Source organism: Glandiceps talaboti, chromosome 10, assembly GCF_964340395.1.
Source record: "Glandiceps talaboti chromosome 10, keGlaTala1.1, whole genome shotgun sequence".
NCBI lineage: Eukaryota > Metazoa > Hemichordata > Enteropneusta > Spengelidae > Glandiceps > Glandiceps talaboti.
In genome coordinates this window covers 18,510,316-18,536,874 of record NC_135558.1, presented here as the reverse complement: position 1 = coordinate 18,536,874, position 26,559 = coordinate 18,510,316, and the positions used below count along the sequence as shown (strand labels likewise).

General features: G+C 34.8%; 2 protein-coding genes across 2 annotated transcripts; one reads left to right on the top strand and one right to left on the bottom strand.

Annotated features, from left to right (window-relative positions):
• LOC144441425 (uncharacterized) lies at window positions 1-26,546 on the bottom strand. Its single transcript, XM_078130997.1, has 5 exons — window positions 26,004-26,546; window positions 25,129-25,217; window positions 21,963-22,163; window positions 20,493-20,562; window positions 1-412 (listed from the first exon to the last, which is right to left on the bottom strand). The coding sequence occupies exons 1-5, from the start codon at window positions 26,538-26,540 to the stop codon at window positions 311-313; spliced, it is 999 nt and encodes a 332-aa protein (XP_077987123.1). The 5' UTR covers window positions 26,541-26,546; the 3' UTR covers window positions 1-310.
• Window positions 13,460-19,597, top strand: LOC144440847 (uncharacterized). Its single transcript, XM_078130274.1, has one exon. The coding sequence runs from the start codon at window positions 13,641-13,643 to the stop codon at window positions 17,217-17,219; it is 3,579 nt and encodes a 1,192-aa protein (XP_077986400.1). The 5' UTR covers window positions 13,460-13,640; the 3' UTR covers window positions 17,220-19,597.
• Window positions 26,547-26,559: the final 13 nt, after the last annotated feature.

The following is a 26,559-nucleotide window of genomic DNA, read 5'->3' as shown; positions in this document are numbered from 1 at the left end:
GGCTCTCTTTCCATTCACCCCAGATTCGATATTATCACAACAAATAGTCCAATAGTCATTTGCATCTGAGTGTGCTCACTTTGGATTTCAAATTGTCTGTTGTAGCTTCTTATTACACATCATATTTTATCCATAAAAATCTTAACCCTTATTCATCAATATATGTTCAATACATCACACACAGAGAACTATTCACTCCCAAGTTACACACTTGATTGAAATTATGGTTGTACTTTTTTGTAAATTAGGTTTCACAACAAAGCTTTTAATATACATGTTACACAATTATATTCTTTCTTGTTGATTACCCTTATTGCGGCACATAAGCTGGTGGTCTAGCACCTCCTAGAGCCCAGCGTAGTCTGGTAAACCAGCTGGGTACAATCTCTTTGTCACCTCTGTCTGGCATCATCTGTAACAAAATAGCAGACATTCAGTCAATTACTAAAGTGACCATATTGATGAGAATATGGTATTTATTTAGGGTTTTTAATTGGTAAAATAACCCTAATATGTTTCTCTACTTGAAAAAAACCCCATCCCAATCTGAAATAAAAAAATACCAACTCTTTGTTTAAAATTCAATACATTGTACAAAATCACAAAATGTGTTCTCATGACTCCTTTGTCATTATGTGCTTGATTGCTCTATGTCACTGCAATTTTGCTTTGGTTAATGGGGAATACCACTCCACGATCTCTATCACTATGATTTTAAGAGTGATTAAGGGGAAACTCTGCTCTAGAAAATAAGGCATATTCTCAAACTTTGGATGATGGAGAGTCGCTTTATAATTTTAGGTCACATGTACTACATCCAATTCCTGAACAGCATACAGTTGAAACTTTTTCCACATTCATTACTCAGTGGATGTCCTTCCATCCATTGTCTAATAGGAGTTGGCAAACATGTAGCTGTTATTGTTAACAGAATGTATTCACTATGTGCGGAAAAGAATCGTGAATGCCAGATTTCTACCATTACATGGTGTGTAATGTAAGCAAGGTAAAATCATAAAATGACTTTACAGAACACATTTCCTGTAGTATCCCCCCTTCTATGTAGCAATAGCTGTAACCGGAGTACTGTTACATACAATAATTTACTCAAGATGTTGAACTGCCTACAAGTAATCTATTTATAACCAACTTACATTATTGACATCTACGAACTTTGTAAACTTCAAACAAAGTTACATACATGTTTATCTTTGACCTAAACACGATCACTATACACACACTCTTGACCATTCTATTACATTAACTTTTCCCATGGCTATCCAACCATGGCAAGCACCACTGATAATTTACTAATTCAAAAGGTTTGCAATTCAATTTTGCCATCACAACTTCGCAATATGTAGCTATCAAAACTTGGAATACCGTACCACTGGAAAGACATATGTGCGTGCGATACACTAGAAGGATAACATAAACGTAAAACGACGGTACTTTTTCAGTGACTGAACTCTTTCTCTGCCCCCCTTTAAAATAATTCTGTAATATTAATCAGTCATATACGCTTTTCTGTTATATATTTAATTATTCATTTATCGATTCATTCACTTAATATTTATTTCCAATTGTGTTGCTTGATCCAAAGACCCTTTGTACTAAACACAGTCATCTGCATACCTCTTTCTGATGTAGCTGTTGTTAGTTTTCTTGCTCTGTAACTCGTAATCCAAACTTAATATCTTACATGCTTGTCTGATCTACAGACTTTGATTAGTTCCTAGGGAACTATTTCCATGGTCCTCACCACAATATTGTTTTAGTTACTGTCAAAGAGTGTATTGGGCTCATAAATAAAGATCAATAGAGGTCAAGATTATTCAATCAATCAATCAATCAATCATTCAATCATTCAATCAATCAATCAATCAATCAATCAATCTATCAATCTATCAATCAATCAATGTATGTATGTATGTGTATGTAAAACATTTAGTAATACATATTCCAACAAGAATAATAGACTCAGGATTCACAGGATTTAGTTTCATCAAAAGTGGGCCAGGATATGTTACTTAAATTAAAGGGGGAACTCCACCCCAGGAAATGATGTCATTTTCATAAAGTATGCGTTGTGGAGAGTCATTTCCAGATTTTGCATCACCCATAATTACTTGCAATTTCAGAGAAACATCAAGTTGATCTTGTGCATTGATAGGGTATCTTTGCTGTTGACTATTTCATCATGGGAAATAGCAGAACAAATATATTCATGGTGACCCACACACTCAATATTCATGAGTATCAATTGTCTATTCCCTTTGGTGGAAAAGATTTCTCATGAATATTCAGTGTACAACAGTGTACATTAACAGTATTATAGCAAAGATACCCTATAAAGGCACAAAGTCAACTTGATGTTTCTCTGAAATCACAAGTAATTGTAGAGATGTAAAATCCTGAAATGACTCTCCAGAACTGATAAATTTGGAAAATGACTTAATTTCCATGAGTGTCGTTCCTCTTTAGTGTGGCACTATGGATAAATATAAAAGGTACTTATTTGGAATTTTCAATTTAAAAAATCATTTACTTGAAAAAAAAAACAATCCGAAACAACATATACCAAGTCTGTATTTGTAACATCAATCACTAAAAGAAAACTATAAAGAAACTGATTTGCAGAAATGCTTTCTACACGTTTGTTTTTAGCTCTTTGTACTGACTGAGTTGCAAACATGGCCTTAGTCTATTTGGTCATATATTATTTTTTCAAGTAGAAAAATAAAGTAACGTTGTTGTAAGGCCCAAACTAAAGAATTGTTTCTGGTCAGCGCAGGCATCACTTAAATACTCTCTCGTTCGTATTTTTTCGTGTTTGTTCAGCATATTTAGTCAGCAGATCCTGGGGAAACACAAAAATGACCCTCCCTATTTTAGTGAAGACAACTGTAGAGCAAATCATGAACAAGCAAATGACATCTGCCCCACACACACACTTGCTGTAAAGTACTAAAGGTTTGAAAAAAAATCGCATTATCGCACACTTATAACAAACTGTCCCAGGCCCAATCAGAAACAATCCTTTTTTTTTGGCCTAATCAAAAATCTAAAACGACCCCACCCTATCCCTACCAACAGCCACTTTCAGAGTAGTTTTACAAATTTACACCCACCCACACAATGCTCTTGTCACAGCTAGTAATATAACAGAATTGAGAATTGAGAATGATCCATTCCAACTGAATTTTAGACAAATTTGTCTAGTAATTTAGCTAGGTCAAGATTCTCGACTAAATATGGTGTTTTTTAAAGATCTAATTTGCATAGTTATCCATAATTGAATCATTGATTTAAAAACATATCTTCATCTAATAACCTAAGACAGACATTATTTATTCACTGCCCATTTGTTACAGTATATTTTTACATTCTTAGGTAAAAGGGTAAAGGGAGAATGGAAAACAGCAAAAGCTAGTCCAGTCCGTCTCCTAGGACACTGACAGTGCAACATTTGTTAAATTGATTTGTTTTAGTTTTACTGAGGGCAGTATACATGTAGACAGAAATTTACATTACAAATTATTAAGATTCAAACATTGCTCACAGCTTGTATTGTAAAAAGTAATTCCTGGAGTGAGTGGTGGAATTCACTCCTTGTTAACTCTAAGATAAAGAGATATGTAAGCAGTACAACCAGGAAATTCAACCCGGATTTTAGACAAATCTGTGATGGAATGAGAGTGAAGACAAACACTGAGTTTTAAATACTAGTATACTGGAGTCTTTTATATGTATTTTGGCACTGGATTTATTTCAGCTGAATGCAAAAACTGTTTATGGAGACATGTACCACTAAACATATTTTACATAATTTAGCATATCCATATTTAGCTGTTGTAAAATGTGTCGTTAACGCCAGTTCCACTGAAAACAGCAGGGTTGACAGGATGTAGTATTTAGTGCCAAGTTACATGTATTTCCATTTGCACTGCCTGACATATCCTAGACTAAGTCAAATTTGTTGAATGCCAAAATAAATACTATTATAGTTCTGTTAAGAATGACAAAAAATGATAAAGATGGATCAGAAAATGACAACAATGTTGTGTATTAGCTGAATTACAAGGGAGGGGGGAGGGAGTGGAGTTGTGTTCATATCACAGTTTCAATATGGAAAATTGACAAGTGCTGCACATGTACATGTATACTCATGTCATCATGAGTATACATGAGTAATACTATATATATTAGGGCCTTGATTGAACCAAGAGGTCACATACAATGTCTCTTCCATCCATCCATCCAGACATTTCATCATGCCTATAGCACTACTGAATCCCAGTTCATGATCAGTTATGCTCAAAGAAAAAGGGGTTGAGGGGGTCAAAACTGCACTTAACATGATGTACATACTCTGTTTATATGATGCATACCCCCCACCCCACCCACACACACCCACCACCACCACCACCATCATCATCAGTAGAACTTAAGGTACTGCATGTATACATGTAGTATATTGCACAGGTTTAGAATTAGGAGACATCACATTATAGCCAAGAGATGTTCTCTACACTTACACAATGTAGAGGCTAAGAACTTGTCACATTGTATCCATTATTTGGATAACACACAGACCACATTTTGTATATGTTTTAAGTTTAAAGAGAAAGGGAGCGGATGTTAATTTATAAAGCCTATTTCCTGCTGTATGGGAACATTTCCTTTGAAGATTCCTGGAATCATGAGATTTACTGTACCAGATTACATTTCACTTAAGAGGACAGTATACACCAGTCTTGCAGTGTAGGTCTCTAAAGGTAATCATACAATGATCAAGTGCTTTTGATAATTGAGCTTCAACAGGGAAAGAGTATCGGTTACAAGAACGGTGTATCCATTCCAAGTTGAGAAAAGCCCTTTCAAGACTAACACTAAATTACGATTATACATAGTACTCAGTAATGCATACTTAGATGGGTTGTGCCATGTCTTTGCTATAGTTTGTACTATACTACATTTACAGGTATACAAAGATTTGGTTTTCACTAGAATCAACATCCGTAAAAGAGAAAACATTCTGCTTTGTTCATACAGAGTGGTGTAGAAAATATTTTGAATAGATGGTCACCAAACTGGTATAAGCTGTCACAGCTGTGAGTGTGCGAAGGTTTAGAAGAGCATTTCAGTTCTGTAATTTTTAGTCGTTTGACAATCTCATCCTATCATCCTTCAACACATTATTGCCACAGTTCTTGTTTTAGTAGACAGATTGCAACAGTTTTATTGTCTGAACACAGTGGGAATGTACAAGTAACTGACTTTGGAGTCTTGAGTAGCTTTCTGTGTTTGTTGAGACATGAAGTTCTTTTCTACATAGTCGACTGCACTTAGAACAAGTCTACCCAAGACCATCAGTGATCACTAATAGTACATCCATGTCAAGACAAATAATTATTATAGCATACTTAAAAGTTTTAACTAGCATACACACTTCTTGTCAATGAAATACAGAAATGAATATCTATTTTAACTACATTCGTACTATTTTAAGACCGGTTGGTACAAAACGCAGAAACAGAACACAATTCCAAAACACAGTATGTACCCATCACCTGACCTGATTTTTCACGCCACCTTTCATTGACCTTTGATGCAATGTGTATTTCCTCAACTTTTGTGTAAATTACGTCATCGGACCTTTTATCAGTTATATCGTAATACCAGGTTTGAGTTCAATCAATTGCAAGTGATGATCCAGTATATTTCAGTAAGTAGAACACAGCACATACGTTTAATAAAAATGCAGCCAGAGGAAGACCTCAAAATGTATAAACTCAGCTTGTGTGCCTTTAAAGGTACATGTATCTGTATCTGTATCTGTATTTGTATCTGTATCTGTATCATAGACGTACAAGCACCAATACTGGTTGTCGCGTACGTAGTCAAGGGTCGTGTGTGGGGCAATACCATCAAAGTACTAAGGGGCCCTAGCATTGATAGCATTCAGTGCAGTTTCAGTGCAGCTGCCCCCCCCCCCCCCCCTCCCCTGCGATTTGATCGTTATTTACAAGACGATTGCGTGATTTAAATGGATAGTTCACTAAAGTGACTGCTATGCTGAATGCAGTGACTCCGAAGGTGCGCTCGATCTCATTTACATCTTGTTCCTTATATTAAAACATTTCACACTGATAAAACGGCAGACCGCTTTTTGGAATATTTGGTGGCCCTGAAAAACTATTAAACTAGGTACGCAGTTTAAGATCCACTATTTAAAGATAATTGTTTCAATAATTGTGTTCGACGTTGTCTTTGGTTAAAATGTTCTGTGGTATAATTACCTCATTGCACATTGACACTAGCGTTATTCCGTAATTCATTTTGAAGCGACAATTTGCTTTGGAAAGAATGGCCCTGAATTTGTAAACAGAGCTGTACCTTCGACATCAAAATCCAAACTTCAGTTTCCATTATAATGATAATGACAAGGAGAATTCACTGAGTTCACCTTGGATTCCAACATAAACGAGGCCATAACAGTTTTGGGAGTAGGGTATTAAAAGAAAATGATTTTTTTTTTGGTGTTACTTTTGAAACAATGAAAAAGCTGTTCAACCTACCCATATATTTTTTTTTTCTGGTGATGGGCAATATATCCTCATGTCTGCTTCGCATTTTTTTTTTCAAAATTAAAGATATTTTTTTATAATTTCTGAATAGTACATGTAACAAATTATATTTGAGTCTATTCCAAATTATATAATTTCTTATAAAGTGGTTTACTTGTCTCTGATGTTGCATCGGGAATGAATTGAGATTAAATATCCAATGTGCACTAAAAAAAAATTGAACAAAAGTTTACGACCACTGGGCCATCAAAAGTCTGAAAGTCTTGAAATGTTTTGCACTTTATTCAAGATTTTTTGGAACCAAATTAAACCAGGAGAAGTCATTTACCATGTGCACATCCACATAATATCTTTCAGCTTTGCCACAACAAAATACACTTCCAGATAATATGTAATGCATAGCATAATTGTTTCAATTCTGGTATTTTATTATGTCCATGGTTTGATATTTTATGCCTCTAAATGGCCTCCTACACAGTCTTGTTTTCATTTTTTCCACCTTTGGAGTTGTCTCCTTCCAATGCATCATTATACCATATGATTTTATATGTAAACTGTAGTGTAGGTGACAGAAGGGGTGGTTAAAATAATGCTTGAGTTTCAATTGGCGGGGCTTAACATTTTTAGAGAAGAGGGGGTGAGAGGAACTACACCATTTGTTTAACCGTAAATTGTGTACATTTCCTAACTGTAGCTATGCAGACAAATTGCATGAGATAGTATCAAGATGACTGAATAAGTTCTATCTCAACTTGACCTGAAATATTTTGCTATCATTAGATATGGTTTGTTTTATCCTTGTCAAGCATGTGATGTGATGGGTTAGGTTACCCACTGACCAGCATTTTTTTTATTTTTTCTAACCTTACATATGATATTTAATTGCGTATGCTAAAATAAATGGTGAGTGGGAATTTCAGCGGAACTCATATTCAATTTTCCGGCCTTAGGATTTCTTTTCTATGAACTTTCCAAAATTTCATAGCCAGTCAGTCACACATGCTGTTATAGCAGGCCGTTGTGACCAGTAACCAGCTATTACATGTATCTACATCATGTCTTGACAATGATCTAAGTTATACACATATAATACTACCATTTGTCTTGAAGATGTAAACAAACTGGTCAAAGAATTAGACCTCTGCAAATCACAAAGAAGAAGACAAGGAAACTATTTGATCTCCGTTCATTTTAAAGAAAAAAAAACACTGGACCGCGAGCCATAGTACGTGGTGTGAATATTACCTTGGGTGTCTAGTTTGGAAACTGTTATATAGTAACAGCCAAATACAGTGTTGTACTACGCCTTTGCGCTATTTATTTTGCTAAATATCATTCACTAATTTAATTAATACAGTGTACACTACTTTAAATCACTCATTACACAAGTATTTAGCTAACAGTTAAAGGCCAAAGATTCAATCCCAGGTTCTCACCTCATCAATGAAGCCATAAGAATTACAAAATGTAGATAACATGTCGTTTCCTTGTTCATAACCAACTCTCCTATAGCTCTGTCTGAAATCTGTTTTATACACTGCTAAATTTTACAGCGTAATCCTTACTTGGACATGACCTTCATCAGTATTAACACCACCAACAACAAATATTTCAGTGTAGGAAGAGAACAGAATTCCTGTGAAATTGTGTTTACAATACTTTGACCCCAATATGAAGTTTATGTCTCTATTATTTAATGTGTCTTGGAGTAATGATTTTACATTGTACATACAATCATGTACATTAATTACTTTTGAACAACTTCTCTGTTTTGACACTCAAATCAAAATTACCAATAGCACTGACATTGTCAAATAGATCATTAAAAGTTTAATTTGGTTGTCAGAATTGGTCATTGTGACCACAATTTAATTTTGAATTCTATGCAGGATATACAAAGTACAAAGATACATGTACATGTTTGGATTTCACATTTCTTTTAGCGTTGAGTGCTTTTGGAATTACTTTCTAATAAAATTCACTGTTAAATAACCCACAATGTGTAGTTAGGAACTATGTCTTTAATAACTACTTAACTCTATTTTGTGTTACAGACAGCAGAGTACCATGCTTTACTAAGATTGTATGATGTACTACAAAACAAGAGTGGCTGACACTATAAATGCTACAGTTGAAGACTACACCATCAATTGGTTGACACTCTGTACAATTCTACACAGTTGAAGACTACATCATCAATTGGTTAACACACTGTACAATTCAACACAGTTGAAGACTACACAATCAATTGGTTGACACTCTGTACAATACAACACAGTTGAAGACTACACCACCAATTGGTTGACACTCTGTACAATTCAACACAGTTGAAGACTACACCATCAATTGGTTGACACACTGTACAATACAACACAGTTGAAGACTACACCATCAATTGGTTGACACTCTGTACAATTCAACACAGTTGAAGACTACATCATCAATTGGTTGACACTCTGTACAATTCAACACAGTTGAAGACTACACCATCAATTGGTTGACACTCTGTACAATTCAACACAGTTGAAGACTACACCATCAATTGGTTGACACACTGTACAATTCAACACAGTTGAAGACTACACCATCAATTGGTTGACACTCTGTACAATTCAACACAGTTGAAGACTACATCATCAATTGGTTGACACTCTGTACAATTCAACACAGTTGAAGACTACACCATCAATTGGTTGACACACTGTAAAATACAACACAGTTGAAGACTACACCATCAATTAATTGACACTCTATACAATTCAACACAGTTGAAGACTACACCATCAATTGGTTGACACTCTGTAAAATACAACACAGTTGAAGACTACACCATCAATTGGTTGACACACTGTACAATACAACACAGTTGAAGACTACACCATCAATTGGTTGACACTCTGTAAAATACAACACAGTTGAAGACTACACCATCAATTGGTTGACACTCTGTACAATACAACACAGTTGAAGACTACACCATCAATTGGTTGACACACTGTACAATACAACACAGTCGAAGACTACACCATCAATAGGTTGACACTCTGTACAATTCAACACAGTTGAAGACTACACCATCAATAGGTTGACACTCTGTACAATTCAACACAGTTGAAGACTACACCATCAATTGGTTGACACTCTGTACAATTCAACACAGTTGAAGACTACACCATCAATTGGTTGACACTCTGTACAATTCAACACAGTTGAAGACTACACCATCAATTGGTTAACACACTGTACAATTCAACACAGTTGAAGACTACACCATCAATTGGTTGACACTCTGTACAATACAACACAGTTGAAGACTACACAATCAATTGGTTGACACACTGTACAATTCAACACAGTTGAAGACTACACAATCAATTGGTTGACACTCTGTACAATTCAACACAGTTGAAGACTACACAATCAATTGGTTGACACACTGTACAATTCAACACAGTTGAAGACTACACAATCAATTGGTTGACACACTGTACAATTCAACACAGTTGAAGACTACACAATCAATTGGTTGACACTCTGTACAATTCAACACAGTTGAAGACTACACAATCAATTGGTTGACACACTGTACAATACAACACAGTTGAAGACTACACCATCAATTGGTTGACACTCTGTACAATTCAACATAGTTGAAGACTACACCATCAATTGGTTGACACACTGTACAATACAACACAGTTGAAGACTACACAATCAATTGGTTGACACTCTGTACAATTCAACACAGTTGAAGACTACACCATCAATTGGTTGACACACTGTACAATTCAACACAGTTGAAGACTACACAATCAATTGGTTGACACTCTGTACAATTCAACACAGTTGAAGACTACACCATCAATTGGTTGACACTCTGTACAATACAACACAGTTGAAGACTACACCATCAATTGGTTGACACTCTGTACAATTCAACACAGTTGAACACTACACCATCAATTGGTTGACACTCTGTACAATACAACACAGTTGAAGACTACACAATCAATTGGTTGACACTCTGTACAATACAACACAGTTGAAGACTACACCATCAATTGGTTGACACTCTGTACAATTCAACACAGTTGAAGACTACACAATCAATTGGTTGACACTCTGTACAATTCAACACAGTTGAAGACTACACCATCAATTGGTTAACACTCTGTACAATACAACACAGTTGAACACTACACCATCAATTGGTTGACACTCTGTACAATACAACACAGTTGAAGACTACACAATCAATTGGTTGACACTCTGTACAATACAACACAGTTGAAGACTACACCATCAATTGGTTGACACTCTGTACAATTCAACACAGTTGAAGACTACACCATCAATTGGTTGACACTCTGTACAATTCAACACAGTTGAAGACTACACCATCAATTGGTTGACACTCTGTACAATTCAACACAGTTGAAGACTACACCATCAATTGGTTGACACTCTGTACAATACAACACAGTTGAACACTACACAATCAATTGGTTGACACACTGTACAATTCAACACAGTTGAAGACTACACCATCAATTGGTTGACACTCTGTACAATACAACACAGTTGAAGACTACACCATCAATTGGTTAACACATTGTACAATTCAACACAGTTGAAGACTACACAATCAATTGGTTGACACTCTGTACAATACAACACAGTTGAAGACTACACCATCAATTGGTTGACACTCTGTACAATTCAACACAGTTGAAGACTACACAATCAATTGGTTGACACACTATAAATTCAACACAGTTGAAGACTACACCATCAATTGGTTAACACACTGTACAATACAACACAGTTGAAGACTACACCATCAATTGGTTGACACTCTGTACAATTCAACACAGTTGAAGACTACACCATCAATTGGTTAACACACTGTACAATACAACACAGTTGAAGACTACACCATCAATTGGTTGACACTCTGTACAATTCAACACAGTTGAAGACTACACCATCAATTGGTTAACACATTGTACAATTCAACACAGTTGAAGACTACACCATCAATTGGTTGACACTCTGTACAATTCAACACAGTTGAAGACTACACCATCAATTGGTTAACACATTGTACAATTCAACACAGTTGAAGACTACACAATCAATTGGTTGACACTCTGTACAATACAACACAGTTGAAGACTACACCATCAATTGGTTAACACATTGTACAATTCAACACAGTTGAAGACTACACCATCAATTGGTTGACACTCTGTACAATACAACACAGTTGAAGACTACACCATCAATTGGTTGACACTCTGTACAATACAACACAGTTGAAGACTACACCATCAATTGGTTGACACTCTGTACAATTCAACACAGTTGAAGACTACACCATCAATTGGTTGACACTCTGTACAATACAACACAGTTGAAGACTACACAATCAATTGGTTGACACTCTGTACAATTCAACACAGTTGAAGACTACACCATCAATTGGTTGACACTCTGTACAATTCAACACAGTTGAAGACTACACAATCAATTGGTTAACACACTGTACAATACAACACAGTTGAAGACTACACAATTAATTGGTTGACACTCTGTACAATTCAACACAGTTGAAGACTACACCATCAATTGGTTGACACTCTATACAATTCAACACAGTCGAAGACTACACAATCAATTGGTTGACACTCTGTACAATACAACACAGTTGAAGACTACACCATCAATTGGTTGACACTCTGTACAATACAACACAGTTGAACACTACACCATCAATTGGTTGACACACTGTACAATACAACACAGTTGAAGACTACACAATCAATTGGTTGACACTCTGTACAATACAACACAGTTGAAGACTACACCATCAATTGGTTGACACTCTGTACAATACAACACAGTCGAAGACTACACAATCAATTGGTTGACACACTGTACAATACAACACAGTTGAAGACTACACAATCAATTGGTTGACACTCTGTACAATTCAACACAGTTGAACACTACACCATCAATTGGTTGACACACTGTACAATACAACACAGTTGAAGACTACACAATCAATTGGTTGACACTCTGTACAATACAACACAGTTGAAGACTACACCATCAATTGGTTGACACTCTGTACAATACAACACAGTTGAAGACTACACCATCAATTGGTTGACACTCTGTACAATTCAACACAGTTGAAGACTACACCATCAATTGGTTGACACACTGTACAATTCAACACAGTTGAAGACTACACAATCAATTGGTTGACACACTGTACAATACAACACAGTTGAAGACTACACCATCAATTGGTTGACACTCTGTACAATTCAACACAGTTGAAGACTACACCATCAATTGGTTGACACACTGTACAATTCAACACAGTTGAAGACTACACAATCAATTGGTTGACACTCTGTACAATACAACACAGTTGAAGACTACACAATCAATTGGTTGACACACTTTACAATTCAACACAGTTGAAGACTACACAATCAATTGGTTGACACACTGTACAATTCAACACAGTTGAAGACTACACAATCAATTGGTTGACACTCTGTACAATTCAACACAGTTGAAGACTACACAATCAATTGGTTGACACACTGTACAATACAACACAGTTGAAGACTACACCATCAATTGGTTGACACTCTGTACAATTCAACATAGTTGAAGACTACACCATCAATTGGTTGACACACTGTACAATACAACACAGTTGAAGACTACACAATCAATTGGTTGACACTCTGTACAATTCAACACAGTTGAAGACTACACCATCAATTGGTTGACACACTGTACAATTCAACACAGTTGAAGACTACACAATCAATTGGTTGACACTCTGTACAATTCAACACAGTTGAAGACTACACAATCAATTGGTTGACACACTGTACAATTCAACACAGTTGAAGACTTCACCATCAATTGGTTGACACTCTGTACAATACAACACAGTTGAAGACTACACCATTAATTGGTTGACACTTTGTCACAGTGGTCAACAGTCCATTGCAACTTACCAGAATGAGGAGGCCTGGAGATCACAACATGGACAGAAAGACCACAGTTTATATTGTGTTCATAATTTATGTACTTATGTCAACTTCATCAACTGGTGAATCAATACCTTATAAATACTGTCATTCAAGAACAGTTCCTGGATATGAACCAATTATCTTTAACTGCTCATACCTAGGACTCCAAGAAATACCAACATTTTTGCCAAATTCAACATTTGAAGTTAATCTTCAGGGTAATGCTATCACACAATTGTACAACACTTCGTTTACTCACCTTCCTAATTTGAAAAAACTAGATCTGAGTAATAATCAGATAACGAAAATCACAGCTGAAAGTTTCAAGAAACTTTCAAAACTTGAAGAATTAGACCTCTCAAGAAATGTATTTCTCTCAATACCATGTAACACATTTAAAGAATTGACAAGTCTGAAAACATTACGTATAAGTGCTGAAGAGAGCAATAATTATATACCGTTAGTAAGTCTGGACGTTTACACATGTTCATGGAATGGATTAGATCAGCTTGAGTATTTAGATCTCAGTTTTTATACAGTAAATCCCAACACTGATCACTGTGTAAATTTTGAATTATTTGCTTATCTACCCAGTCTTAAATTTTTAGATTTATCATGGGGTGTCTATAAAGATGTCTGTATAAATACGAAGCCATCAAAGATACCTACATTGATCAAACGTTTACAGAATCAAAATCATACTTTTGGTCAAAGTTCAAACACAAAATTGAACATCACACATTTATATGTTTCAAATAATCAGTTTACAGATACATCACTTTTTAATGATATGCATAACCTACAGTATTTGGACCTTTCATTCAATTTGGTGAGAAGGCTGCAAAATGGTACATTTAATAGATTAACTAACTTGACACATTTGAATATGTCATGGAATCACATAGATACAATAGATCATGGTGCATTTGATGGTTTGTTCAAAGTCGTCCACCTTGATCTTTCATTCAATTGGGTGAAAAGGCTATACACTGGTACATTCAATAGATTAACTAACCTGACACATTTGAATATGTCAGGGAATGACGTAAACACAATAGATCATGGTGCATTTGATGGTTTGTTCAAAGTCACCCATCTTGATCTTTCATCTAATAAAATATCTTGCATAAAAAAATCAGCTTTCATGGACATGACCTGTCTGACTTATTTAAACCTGTTAAATAATTGCTTAAATTCTGTTGAATTTAATCATTTGATAAATCTACAGAGCCTTAAATTAGACTTTCACTTTATTGAATTGTCACTGGCAGATTTGAAGCCCTTGACGGGACTAAGATTTTTAGAATATGATATACGCCATCGTGATAACTGTGTCTTATATTCTATCAGGGAGAGAAACACTAGTCTTGGCAACTGGCTGTGTAGCTATCCACAACTTGAAACTGTCCAGTCTGTTTATGAAGGTCCTTTTGATGAAGTGATACCATGTATGACATTATCAAGACAGCCTAGTAATAAGACATGTAACTCCATTGACCACCTGTCATTAGTCTTCTCACCTGACAGCTTACCAGATGGTAAAAATGCCAAATACATGCCCATTTTTTTCATTGATTTACTGTCAGATACACCAATCAACTGGCTGAATTTCAATGCACCAACAGAATGGATGCCAGAATGTCCACAGAACAAGTCTACTATCAAAGTAGAAACACTGTTGTACAATGGATATGACAAAACAATAAACAATGTATTCTCTTGTTTTGATGGTTTGAAAGCCTTGTATCTCAACCACAGTAACCCTCCATTGGAATCCATTGACTTTTCTGATTTGACTGGTTTAGAGAACCTTGAAATTCTTGATCTTAGTAATAACAAAATATTTCACGAAGTTCCACATATTTGGTATAATAATAAGTATCACTTAAATATGCCTTTGTTAAAAATACTACATATCAGTGATACCGATGTCATTGCTATTGAAGGCAATTGTATCTTTCTCTCACACTCTCTTATTTCTACTTGCTTCAGCAATCTACCAGAAAGTTTGATAATTACTAACAACCATAATACCATACATGCAGTCTGGTCTACTCATGATGAACATTCCTTAAAGACATTAGATATGACAAATACAACTGTAATATTTGAAGACCTTCACTCTAAGTCATTAATCTTTGTTAACTTGACTGAAATGATTGCACAGATTGAAGATTATGATTGGTTACAAAAAACAATACATGTACCATCACTTGTTAAACTTGATTTGTCACATTCTAAATTAAAGATGAATAATCATTACACTGTATTTTCAGACACAAGATATCTCAAGTATGTTGACCTAAGCTATACACAATTTGATCATAATAATGCTGTTACATGTAGCAACCATGAAGTTCACATGTTCTTTCAAGATTTTGATAAGTTAGAACACCTTGATATTTCTCATTCTGAGATAAGTGTATTGTGTCAATTTTACTTTAGGAATTTAACACAATTGAAATATGTAGATCTATCCAACAATTATATTGTTATTATTACAAAGGATGTCTTTACATTTAATACAAATCTTACGATAATTGATCTAAGTGGCAACCAAATCAAACAACTAGATCCATTGACTTTCAGATTTAATACTGATCTTAAAATAATTGATTTAAGTGGCAACAAAATCACACAACTAGACCTACCGACTTTCAAATTCAATACAAATCTGACGATAATTGATCTAAGTGGCAACCATATCATACAACTGGATCCATTGACTTTCACAGATTTACCAGTTTTATCTGAATTGTATTTTGAAAACAATCCATTGGGTTGTGACTGTGACATAGTTGCTATGCATGCCTGGATGACTGCCAACCAAAGTATCAAGTTTACAAGAGATGGGTCATTACCATGGCAAACTTATCAATGTGAGACTCCAATAGAAGTTCTGGGAAAACCTGTATTGATGATAAATTTTCAGGACATGATTTGTGGAAAGGGTTTCCCTTATGAAATGTTAGCTGGAGTAGTAGGAGCTACTACAGTATTTGTTGTTATTGGAATCATAGTGTGGATATACAGATGGAAGTTAATCTACAAAGCTTACAGACACATGGCCAGGCGTAGGCAACGATATCCATTACGATATGCTGTATTGGACGATGACATACAAGTATTCCAATATGATGCCTTTGTTTGCTACAATAGTGAAGACTCTGATTGGGTAGAGGACAAACTTCTACCAACACTTGAGGGTCGGCCTCATCGCTTGAAGCTATGCACCCATGAAAGAGACTTTATACTTGGAAAATACATCCAAAACAACATTGACGATTGCATGACATCAAGTCGTAAAATTCTATTTCTGATATCAGACAACTTTGTTGGAAGTTCATGGTGTGAATTTGAACTTCAACTTGCAAATCAACACATTCTGGATGATAACGTTGGAGATAAATTAATGTTTGTCATTTTAGAAGAAGTTCCACAAAACAAAATGTCTGAATTGTTGATGGTCAATATTAATATGAAGACACACATTAAGTGGCCGGGTGATAATAATAAAAAAAGACTGAAAGCATTCTGGAAAAATTTAGCGAGAGATTTGACAGAATGATGTGAATTTCAAAATATGCCAAATATTATGTTAATGAGCATGATAATTAACTTGGATTTGTTGGTGGCAAAGTGGTTCAAGCGGGGTTGTAAGCTTTTAACTCATGTGAAAATATTTGACATACCACTATCAGACTGGTAATCATTTCCTCATTACTCTAAGTCAGACTAAATGATGGGGCCTACCACTGAGGGCGCTGCATACAATTCTCTCCAATGACAAGCCACTGGCATGTCACGTTTGCTCACTGTAGGATACTTGTGATTTGCTTTTTTCTCTGGAGTACGTAAAAAGCCTTCTCAATTAGTTGTCAAAATTGTATAATATCTTGTAGAGAATATAAAGTACTTGCTTTCTTTTTGTGCTTTAACAAGCACATTAAAACTATTGGTGCTTGTACTTAGATTTTTCACACATTGTATTTTCAAACGTTGATATAAATCCTTATTTTTAAATGTTTGATAGTATTTTTACAACTTGTATTTGTATTAATGCATTGCTACTCTGGTTCACAGTAATGTAATCTTTTTACAGACAAAAACCTAGAAACAAACTGTAGTCTGATATATTTCATAATTTTGACCTTCATTTCATATCTATATTTCACATTATGAACTTATGAAATGATATATATAGGGGTCTCTATATAATGAATATCAATTAAGGTACTAGTACCAAGTGAGCTGATCACAGTGCACCATATTCCAATACCCCTTGTAGTCATTTTCAAAAGGAAATATCATTTTTAGGGTGCCATACGTTTGGGGAAATGAGAAATATATGTATTCCAGTAATGAGTTGTTTTCATTTTATGTTTATCTTAGAATGTTTTAAATCTAGAATTGTTTGTACTAAAATTTGTACACATAATATGTTGATATCATGTGTAGTACTCAGACTTTTATGTTTATCTTAGAATATTTTAAATCGAGAATTGTTTGTACTTAATTTGTACGCATAATATGTTGATATCATGTGTAGTACTCAGACTTTTATGTTTATCTTAGAATATTTTAAATCGAGAATTGTTTGTACTTAATTTGTACACATAATATTTTGTTATCATGTGTAGTACTAGTACTTAGACTTTTATGTTTATCTTAGAATATTTTAAATCTAGAATTGTTTGTACTTAATTTGTACACATAATATGTTGATATCATGTGTAGTACTCACACTTTTATGTTTAACTTAGAATATTTTAAAGAATTGTTTGTACTTAATTTGTACGCATAATATGTTGATATCATGTGTAGTACTCACACTTTTATGTTTATCTTAGAATGTTTTAAATCGAGAATTGTTTGTACTTAATTTGTACGCATAATATGTTGATATCATGTGTAGTACTCACACTTTTATGTTTATCTTAGAATGTTTTAAATCTAGAATTGTTTGTACTTAATTTGTACACATAATGTGTTTTGTAATATAGAAAGTGTAAACGCATTATTAAGCTGGTTATTAAAGGGGAACACCACTCCAGCAAATAAAGGAATTTTCATAAACTCTGGGCTCTGGAGAGTCATTTCATGATTTCACATCACATACTTTTCGTTTGATTGCTAAGAAACACCAAATTGAAACTGTTTCACCTCAAGTGTTCGTTCTTTCAGTGATACACCATTGCTTCATGTGCCTTAGCAGACATGGATATATGTTAGATGAACACTAAATATTCATGACTATCAGAAGCAAATATGCCTTTTTTTAGGGATTATGAATATTCAGTGTACATCTAATACATATTCATGTCTACTTAGACCCATGATGCAATGGTGCACCACTGAAAGAATACGAGAGGTAAAAGAGGGTTTTCAGTTTGATGTTTCTTGGCAACCTATTGAAAATTACGTGATGTAAAATTATGAAATGACACTGTAGATCCCAAAGGTTACAAAAAATACCTTTATTATCCTAGAGTGATATTCCCCTTTAAGGACTAAGTTTTGAAGCAATCTGACATTTTTATTTGACTCCAAAATGTTGTAATCTCTACCTTTATTTCCACCAAAGTGTTATCTTTAAATCATGTAATTGTGACATAGAAATTGTAGTCAGTGTGTCCTCTTAAATGAAAGACAACATTATTATTGTAGATCAAGGTGATAAATATAACAATTTTCTTGTGAGTCGCCATATAGTAAGAGATATGAGAACAGTAAATATTGGTGTATAACATAAAATTGCTGTACGTCAATGACATGTCAAATTTACTATTTTTAAGAGAGAGGGCACATTGATTTTTATATAATGTATAATACATGTAATCCAAAATGCATACAATTTTATAATAATTAGGATTATTTTCTGTAACACACACTATGTAATCATGTTTTCTGAGCTGTTTATCATTTCAAATATTACAATAAAAATACTGCCCATGGCGTTGTAGTATTTCTACATAACTTTGCTCACTTATTGATATGTTGACATGTATGTTGGGGGGGGGGGGGGTGGGGGTGGGGTGGGGGTTCTTCACTGCTTTGGACATAATCAGCAAATTGCTGAATTCATCATTTTCCATTTCAATAATGTCACAATTTTACAAACTACAAATAATACATAAACCAAGTTTTATGGTAATTATTAACCACTTCTTGACTTCAAAATGTTTACAAAGACACAGGCACGGACATACATAGATACATAGTATGTATGTATGTATGTATGTATGTATGTATGTATGTGTGTGTGTATGTGTGTGTATGTATGTATGTATGTATGTATGTGTGTGTGTGTGCATGTGTGTATGTATGTATGTATGTATGTATGTATGTATGTATGTATGTATGTATGTGTGTGTATGTATGTATGTATGTATGTATGTGTGTGTATGTGTGTGTGTATGCATGTATGGATGTATGTATGTATGTATGTATGTATGTATGTATGTATGTATGTATGTATGTATGCATGGATATATAAATTATAATATATGTATATGTAGTCACACAGGCAGGCAGAGAGACAGAGGCAGAGAGACAAACACAGACTCTCTCTCTCTGTCTCTGTCTGTCTGTCTGTCTGTCTGTCTGTCTGTCTGTCTGTCTGTCTGTCTGTCTGTCTGTCTGTCTGTCTCTCTCTCTCTCTCTCTCTCTCTCTCTCTCTCTCTCTCTCTCTCTCTCTCTCTCTCTCTCTCTCTCTCTCTCTCTCTCTCTCTCTCTCTCTCTCTCTCTTTACCATGAATACAGCACAACTGAACCCTTCCACATGTATTTCAGTTTTGCTAGAAATTATCTCAGAACTTAATAATAATGTTGTGTTACAAACCTTATCTACTTTATGGACATGTACCAAACCATCTGTACCAACATAGAATGTAGAAAATGCATCGTAGTATCTGACAAGAAAGAGAAAGTATAAAGTACTTACTGAAAAATTCAACAACAAAAATTTCAAATCATGTAAGGGATGATTGCACAATGTATTACAAGCTCAATAAGGCAAGAGGCTGAACCCCCCCCCCCACCCACCCACCCACCACCACCACCACAAACATTCACGAATGCAACACTGATATGTTTACATATCACATAGACCATAGTCAAAACTGTAGTAGTTCCCAACCCTACGATCAATGCACTGAAAAAACACAGTGAACACATTAAAATACTAACAGGAAATCCGGTACTGTATATCACATTAACAGTAAATTTTAATCAACTTATCAACACCTCTCAATATTACCACAGGGTCCAGCGAGCTTGTAATTGATTGACTGATTGATTTGTTAGACACTAGTTACACTTTGCTTTATGGCTTATCTTCTTGGAGATTATTACTCATACATGCATTAACTAGTGTGTGCACGATTGATTGTTTGTCTGCTGTGATAATTTCCCATAAGATTAGACATGAAGCAAATTTTCGCAGTAACCACTTATCTGTGCAGTAACTGATCCATGCTAATTATAAGCTTAGGGGTACTTTAATTTAGACAAGAAGAGAAGAATGAACAAGATGTCTTTATTTAGTCAATAAAGAGAGACTTGTATACAGTTGAAAGAGAGAAAGGCGGCCAGGGAAAGAAGGAAAAAAGTTTTAAATCACAACAAAAATTAATCATTCAATCGATAAATCATTCAACCAAATAATAAATCAATCAACAAATCAATCTATCAATCGATCAATCAATTACAAGGTCGCTGAACCCTGTGATATTACATACAGAACATCACACCAAATAAATACTCAACCATGCACACTGTGACAGACTAGTAAACTAACGTGTGCATGGTTTAGTGTTTATTCAGTGTTATAATCTCCCAGAAGAAAAGCGGTAAAGCAAACTGTTGCTGTAATGTGGTCTCCTGGTAAGTATAAGATTACGAGTGTTTTAATTTAGATAAGAGAAGAATGGACAAGGTGTCTTTATTTAGTCAATAAAGAGAGAATTATATACAGGTGAAAGACAGAAAACTAGCCTGGGAAAGAAAGAAAAAAGTTTTATATCACCACAAACATTGAATTAATCAATATCACACACAAACTAAGTTCTATTTCACCACAAAAATTAATTAATCAGTCAATCAATCAATCAATCAATCATTAAATAAATTTGTCAATCAATTTCATGCTTGCTTCACCCTGTTGAGGGGGTGTATTTCTAAAGGGTAGGGTGAAGCTAACTGGACGCTAATCGGAATCTTTTCACAAAATAAACTTATTCAAACAAAAGCACCACTCTCTTTGCTGCACGAGGGCGCTAACACAGCTAGGTACATCAAAATAACAGTTTACCTGTAATATCTGGTTTTGTCTCTCTTATGAAGCCTTAATAACCAGATGTGAAATGGTAAAGCTTTAATTCTCCATCTGGCCTGAATACTGCTTTCATCTGGGTGGACAGTCACCTTCAATACTTCCAACTCAGCATCGATGAAGTAGAGTAAACTCGTCATTTTTAATGAGTTCACCATCGCTTGGTAGGTAGTTTTCCCTCTGTAATGTCAATGATAGCAACAGAGCAGATTACATTCTAAGAGTGTAACTGTATAACAAGTAATGGCAATATTGTTGACAAATGATTACCTTACCAGTACTATACAGTGCATATAAGGCCTATAAAAAATAATTGTTTGGTTTTGGTTATCTGACTCCACCTAGTTTTTTCTTGCCGATCCTAAACTTTGGTTTACGTATTTGAGAAGAAAAAAAATAAAATCGTAAAAATTGTGTGAAGTCTCACAAGAAATGCGGAAACTGACATCAACTTAAAAATACAATATCATGATATAAAACTGTTCTTCTAATCTGTAATGGCTGTACATCTGATAGGAAGAAATAAATGACACAGAGACCATTTGGAAAACAATGGAAAACCTGAACTACACACTCACACATAAAAAATATACAATAAAATAAAATAAAAAATCTACCTACTCCAAGTATTCTAAAATTGAGCGTAATTGGAATTACCATGCAATTTTTAAAATTAGGCTTAATATAACGGAACACCACCATCACATGCAAGTGCAAGTGTGGCCATACACATGTCATTTGAACAACTCCTTGTGACATTCTCTGCGGTCTTACTTTCATTAGCATAGCGAGTAAATGTGCAGTCGAAAACAAGGCAAGTATGAGTACAAAACCCTGAAGTACCCAGACTAACACTTGCATATCACATAGGGTTCTGTTATTATAATATCAATGTTTGTCTGAATTATAGCAGAATTCTGTAATAAAAACACACATTCTCAATCTGACGACAATCAAATCAAAGTGGATGGCTATTTTAATCACAATTAACATTACCATTTTGTTATGCTCAAATACCTGTATTTGTAAATGTTTATGTTTTAGTCTCTCGGAGCAACAAAGTAAAAAAAAAATGATATAGCAAAGAAAGAAATAGAGGTAATTTGTAAAAAAAAATTAAGCCATATTTTGACATCAGATTTTAATCATACTGTGCAATGATGTAAATTTATGTAGAAGGAATTAGTAGTCTTGTCCTATCCTTCATTGAATCTGTCAGATCTCTCTTTTACTCAGTCTAGCTCAATGAAGTCTTGAGATGCAATGAGATGAAATTTAGAATTCAACCACAGCCACTCACACAGTCATTAATGTCATGTCTTTCTTAATCAATCACAGAATTCTAACTAATAATAAATTAGTGTTTAATTGGGGCAGATACGTAATGCCCAAATATGGTAATCACAGAATTCCAACCAATAATAAAGGTAGTGTTTATTGGGGGCAGATACATAACGCCCAAATATGATAATCACAGAATTCTAACTAATAATACATTTAGTGTTTATTTTGGGGGCAGATACGTAATGCCCAAATATGGTAATCACAGAATTCCAACCAATAATAAATTAGTGTTTATTGGGGGCAGATACGTAATGCCCAAATATGGTAATCACAGAATTCCAACCAATAATAAATTAATGTTTATTGGGGCAGTTAAATAATGTCCAAATATGGTATACTTGTCAGTTCAGGACACTACTTACACACACCATTATACCAGTTTGGGTCTACTATTAATTTGCATGAACAACTTTTGGTTCATGATTGAGTCAGTTCGACCAGATGAGGTTAGAGATGATTGGAACTATAGAAATGACTGCACATTAATTTGCATATGATGTTTGCAGAATTGCATTGCAGTGCAACTACATACCCCTACACATGTACCTTATATATGCCTTTAACCACTGTACCCTCGAATGATAGCCACATTTTGTTGTTATGGGTCCAAATGATAAAAACTGGCATTTCTTGTAAAGTCAACACATAATAAGAGATAGGGGAACATCAAATTTTGGTGCATCACTAGTGAAATGGTGTGCATCATTGGAACATCAAATTGCCTTAGAGGGCACACTGTCTATAACCATGGACAAAATCCAAGTTATTTTTAACTCACTCATCAATCCCCGGTCTAGATTGTTTTTGAGTTTATAAAACCAAATGTACTTTGGTCGTGGTCACAGAAACCAAGACCAAAATGTGAAAACACAACAAACAACAATACAAGCAAAAACAAATTTTACGGTAATCAGGCAAACTGAAAAATCAGTTTTCAATCATGGCTAGATTTAGATGTTATTCCCCACTATTTGTCTTCGTTCAGCCAAGGAAAATACGAGTGACCTAAGGGGTCTTTGTCACTACGAGTCACTAGATGAGTAGTATAAACAACCCTTAGGTCACGAGTAATTTCCAACTAAATCAAGAAATATATTGGAGAATAACATAATGATACCAGCGCCAGTAATATCAAAGAAAAATTGGGGAAAGTAATGGTAATTTTGATTTGATGAACATTTTGATTCATATTTTGAACACAGTAGAACTAGTGAAGTACATGTAGACATGTGTTGCCGTGATGTAGAACGACCAGAGTATACATGTACAACCTGACTCATGCATGATACAATCAATTTTAAACAGACAGGTTAGGTGACAAGGCTAAAATCAAAAATAAATGTTTATTCTGATAACACGACTCCATAAAATAGGGCACAAAATGTAGGTATGTCAGGATTTTATGTTATTTCAAATTTTATATTTTTTTAAATTACTTCTCCCCAAAAGACAATATACTCGTTGGTCACAATACTTCCGTAACAATTGATGAAATGTTAAAGAAGTAAATGAAGACAATTATGTGATTCAGAAGTAGACAAATCCAATATACAGACTGTGGTGTTATAGGCTGAAAAGACATCGCTTTGATCTGGAATGTGATTTTCTAAAAAGTGACTAAAGATACTTTGGCAAGAACACCTACATAGAAATAGAAGTAAATTGTGATAACTTTACCTTTTCGCTTGTAAAAATATTTAGGGTCGGCAGCTTAAATATCGGAAACACACTATTTTCTTATTTGGCCTATGGACTTGTCTGTGACCAATCAAATCTTACCTGTATATGATAAGTAACTTACCTGGTTTTTAATCCCAGAATTTGATTATTAAACTCAACATCGTCATGGTAAATGGTAAAATCATGGGGTTTCATGTAAAACTTGGGTATCTGAAATGAAAGTAACTTACAAACAATCATTAGCAAAGTGAAATAAAACCACCAATTTCAAAGCTGAAACAGCACAGCAAATGTTGAAAGATTATGTAAAGAAATATCGTGATCTTTGCAAAGAAACACAACACACACTTTGCAATTTATGGTAAAGTACCGAAAAATGTCTGTACTGCTTATGAATAATATTAACCACTGGTTAACATATATAATGTCTAATTAATGGTATTTTACAAATTTTCAGTGGATCGAAAAATGATACTCCATGCCAGTTACAACTACATGTACAATCAATCTGATTAAAATCTGATGTGGTGAAAGGGGCTACATGTAGATACCTTTATTTCCATGTACCACTATATTTCCATCGTTTTGTGTCATTTGTTTTGTGCCGAGTGATCGCCGCCTTCCCGCATCTGAACCTGTGTAATAGACAATCCCATTGAATGTCAACAATATTGTTTTCACAACCAATCAGCACGCTTCAATTTCTCCAGTGTGTGCAGCTGCCAACGTAACGCTCATCCTGATTGGTGAATCAAAGCGCGAGATTCAAACGCAATTGTCTAGTACACAGGTTCAGATGTGGGATGGCAGTGATCACTCAGAACAAAACAAACGACACAAAATGATGTACATATACATGTGTAGAGGTAAATAAAGGCATCTAGCCACTTTTACCACATTAGATTTTAATCAGATTGATGTACAATGTACAATGTCCATGTAGTGCAGGTTTACAGTGGAATGACATACAGTGTATGAAATATTTGTGGTGGTTACCTCATCACATAATTTGTGATACATAATTTCCAGCTGCTCCTTTGATGGTCTTGACAGGTTATTATTGTTGTCTTCTGGCATCTCTTGAGACTGTAACTTGGTACCATCCATGGATAAAACACAAGAATTGTCTCGATCCAGTGTTGTCGTCCACAGGGCGTGCTCTGTTGATGTATCATTGTTTTGTGGTTTTACAAAATATTTCGACTCTATAAAAGTCACTGGGTATTTTTGCCGACTGATAACATTATGGTCAACATGGTAACAGTTTCTATGGTGATGATGTCTAATGATGATGTCATCAGTGCAGTCATTTCTGAGTCTGCCAACCGCATCCACCATGTCTTGTACAAGGACATACTGAACTATGTCTTTCAACTTTTGTGTTGCATTTTTTAGGTCAGCTGTGTTTTGGTTGGTGGCTTGAAATACAATGGGTAGTTCTGATACAAATGACTGCGAATTTCCTTGGTACAGGCATAATTCCTTCGTGTGTCTGACATACACAGTAGGGAGTGAAATGGTACTTTCCCTCATGCCTTGCCTTTGCAATGTT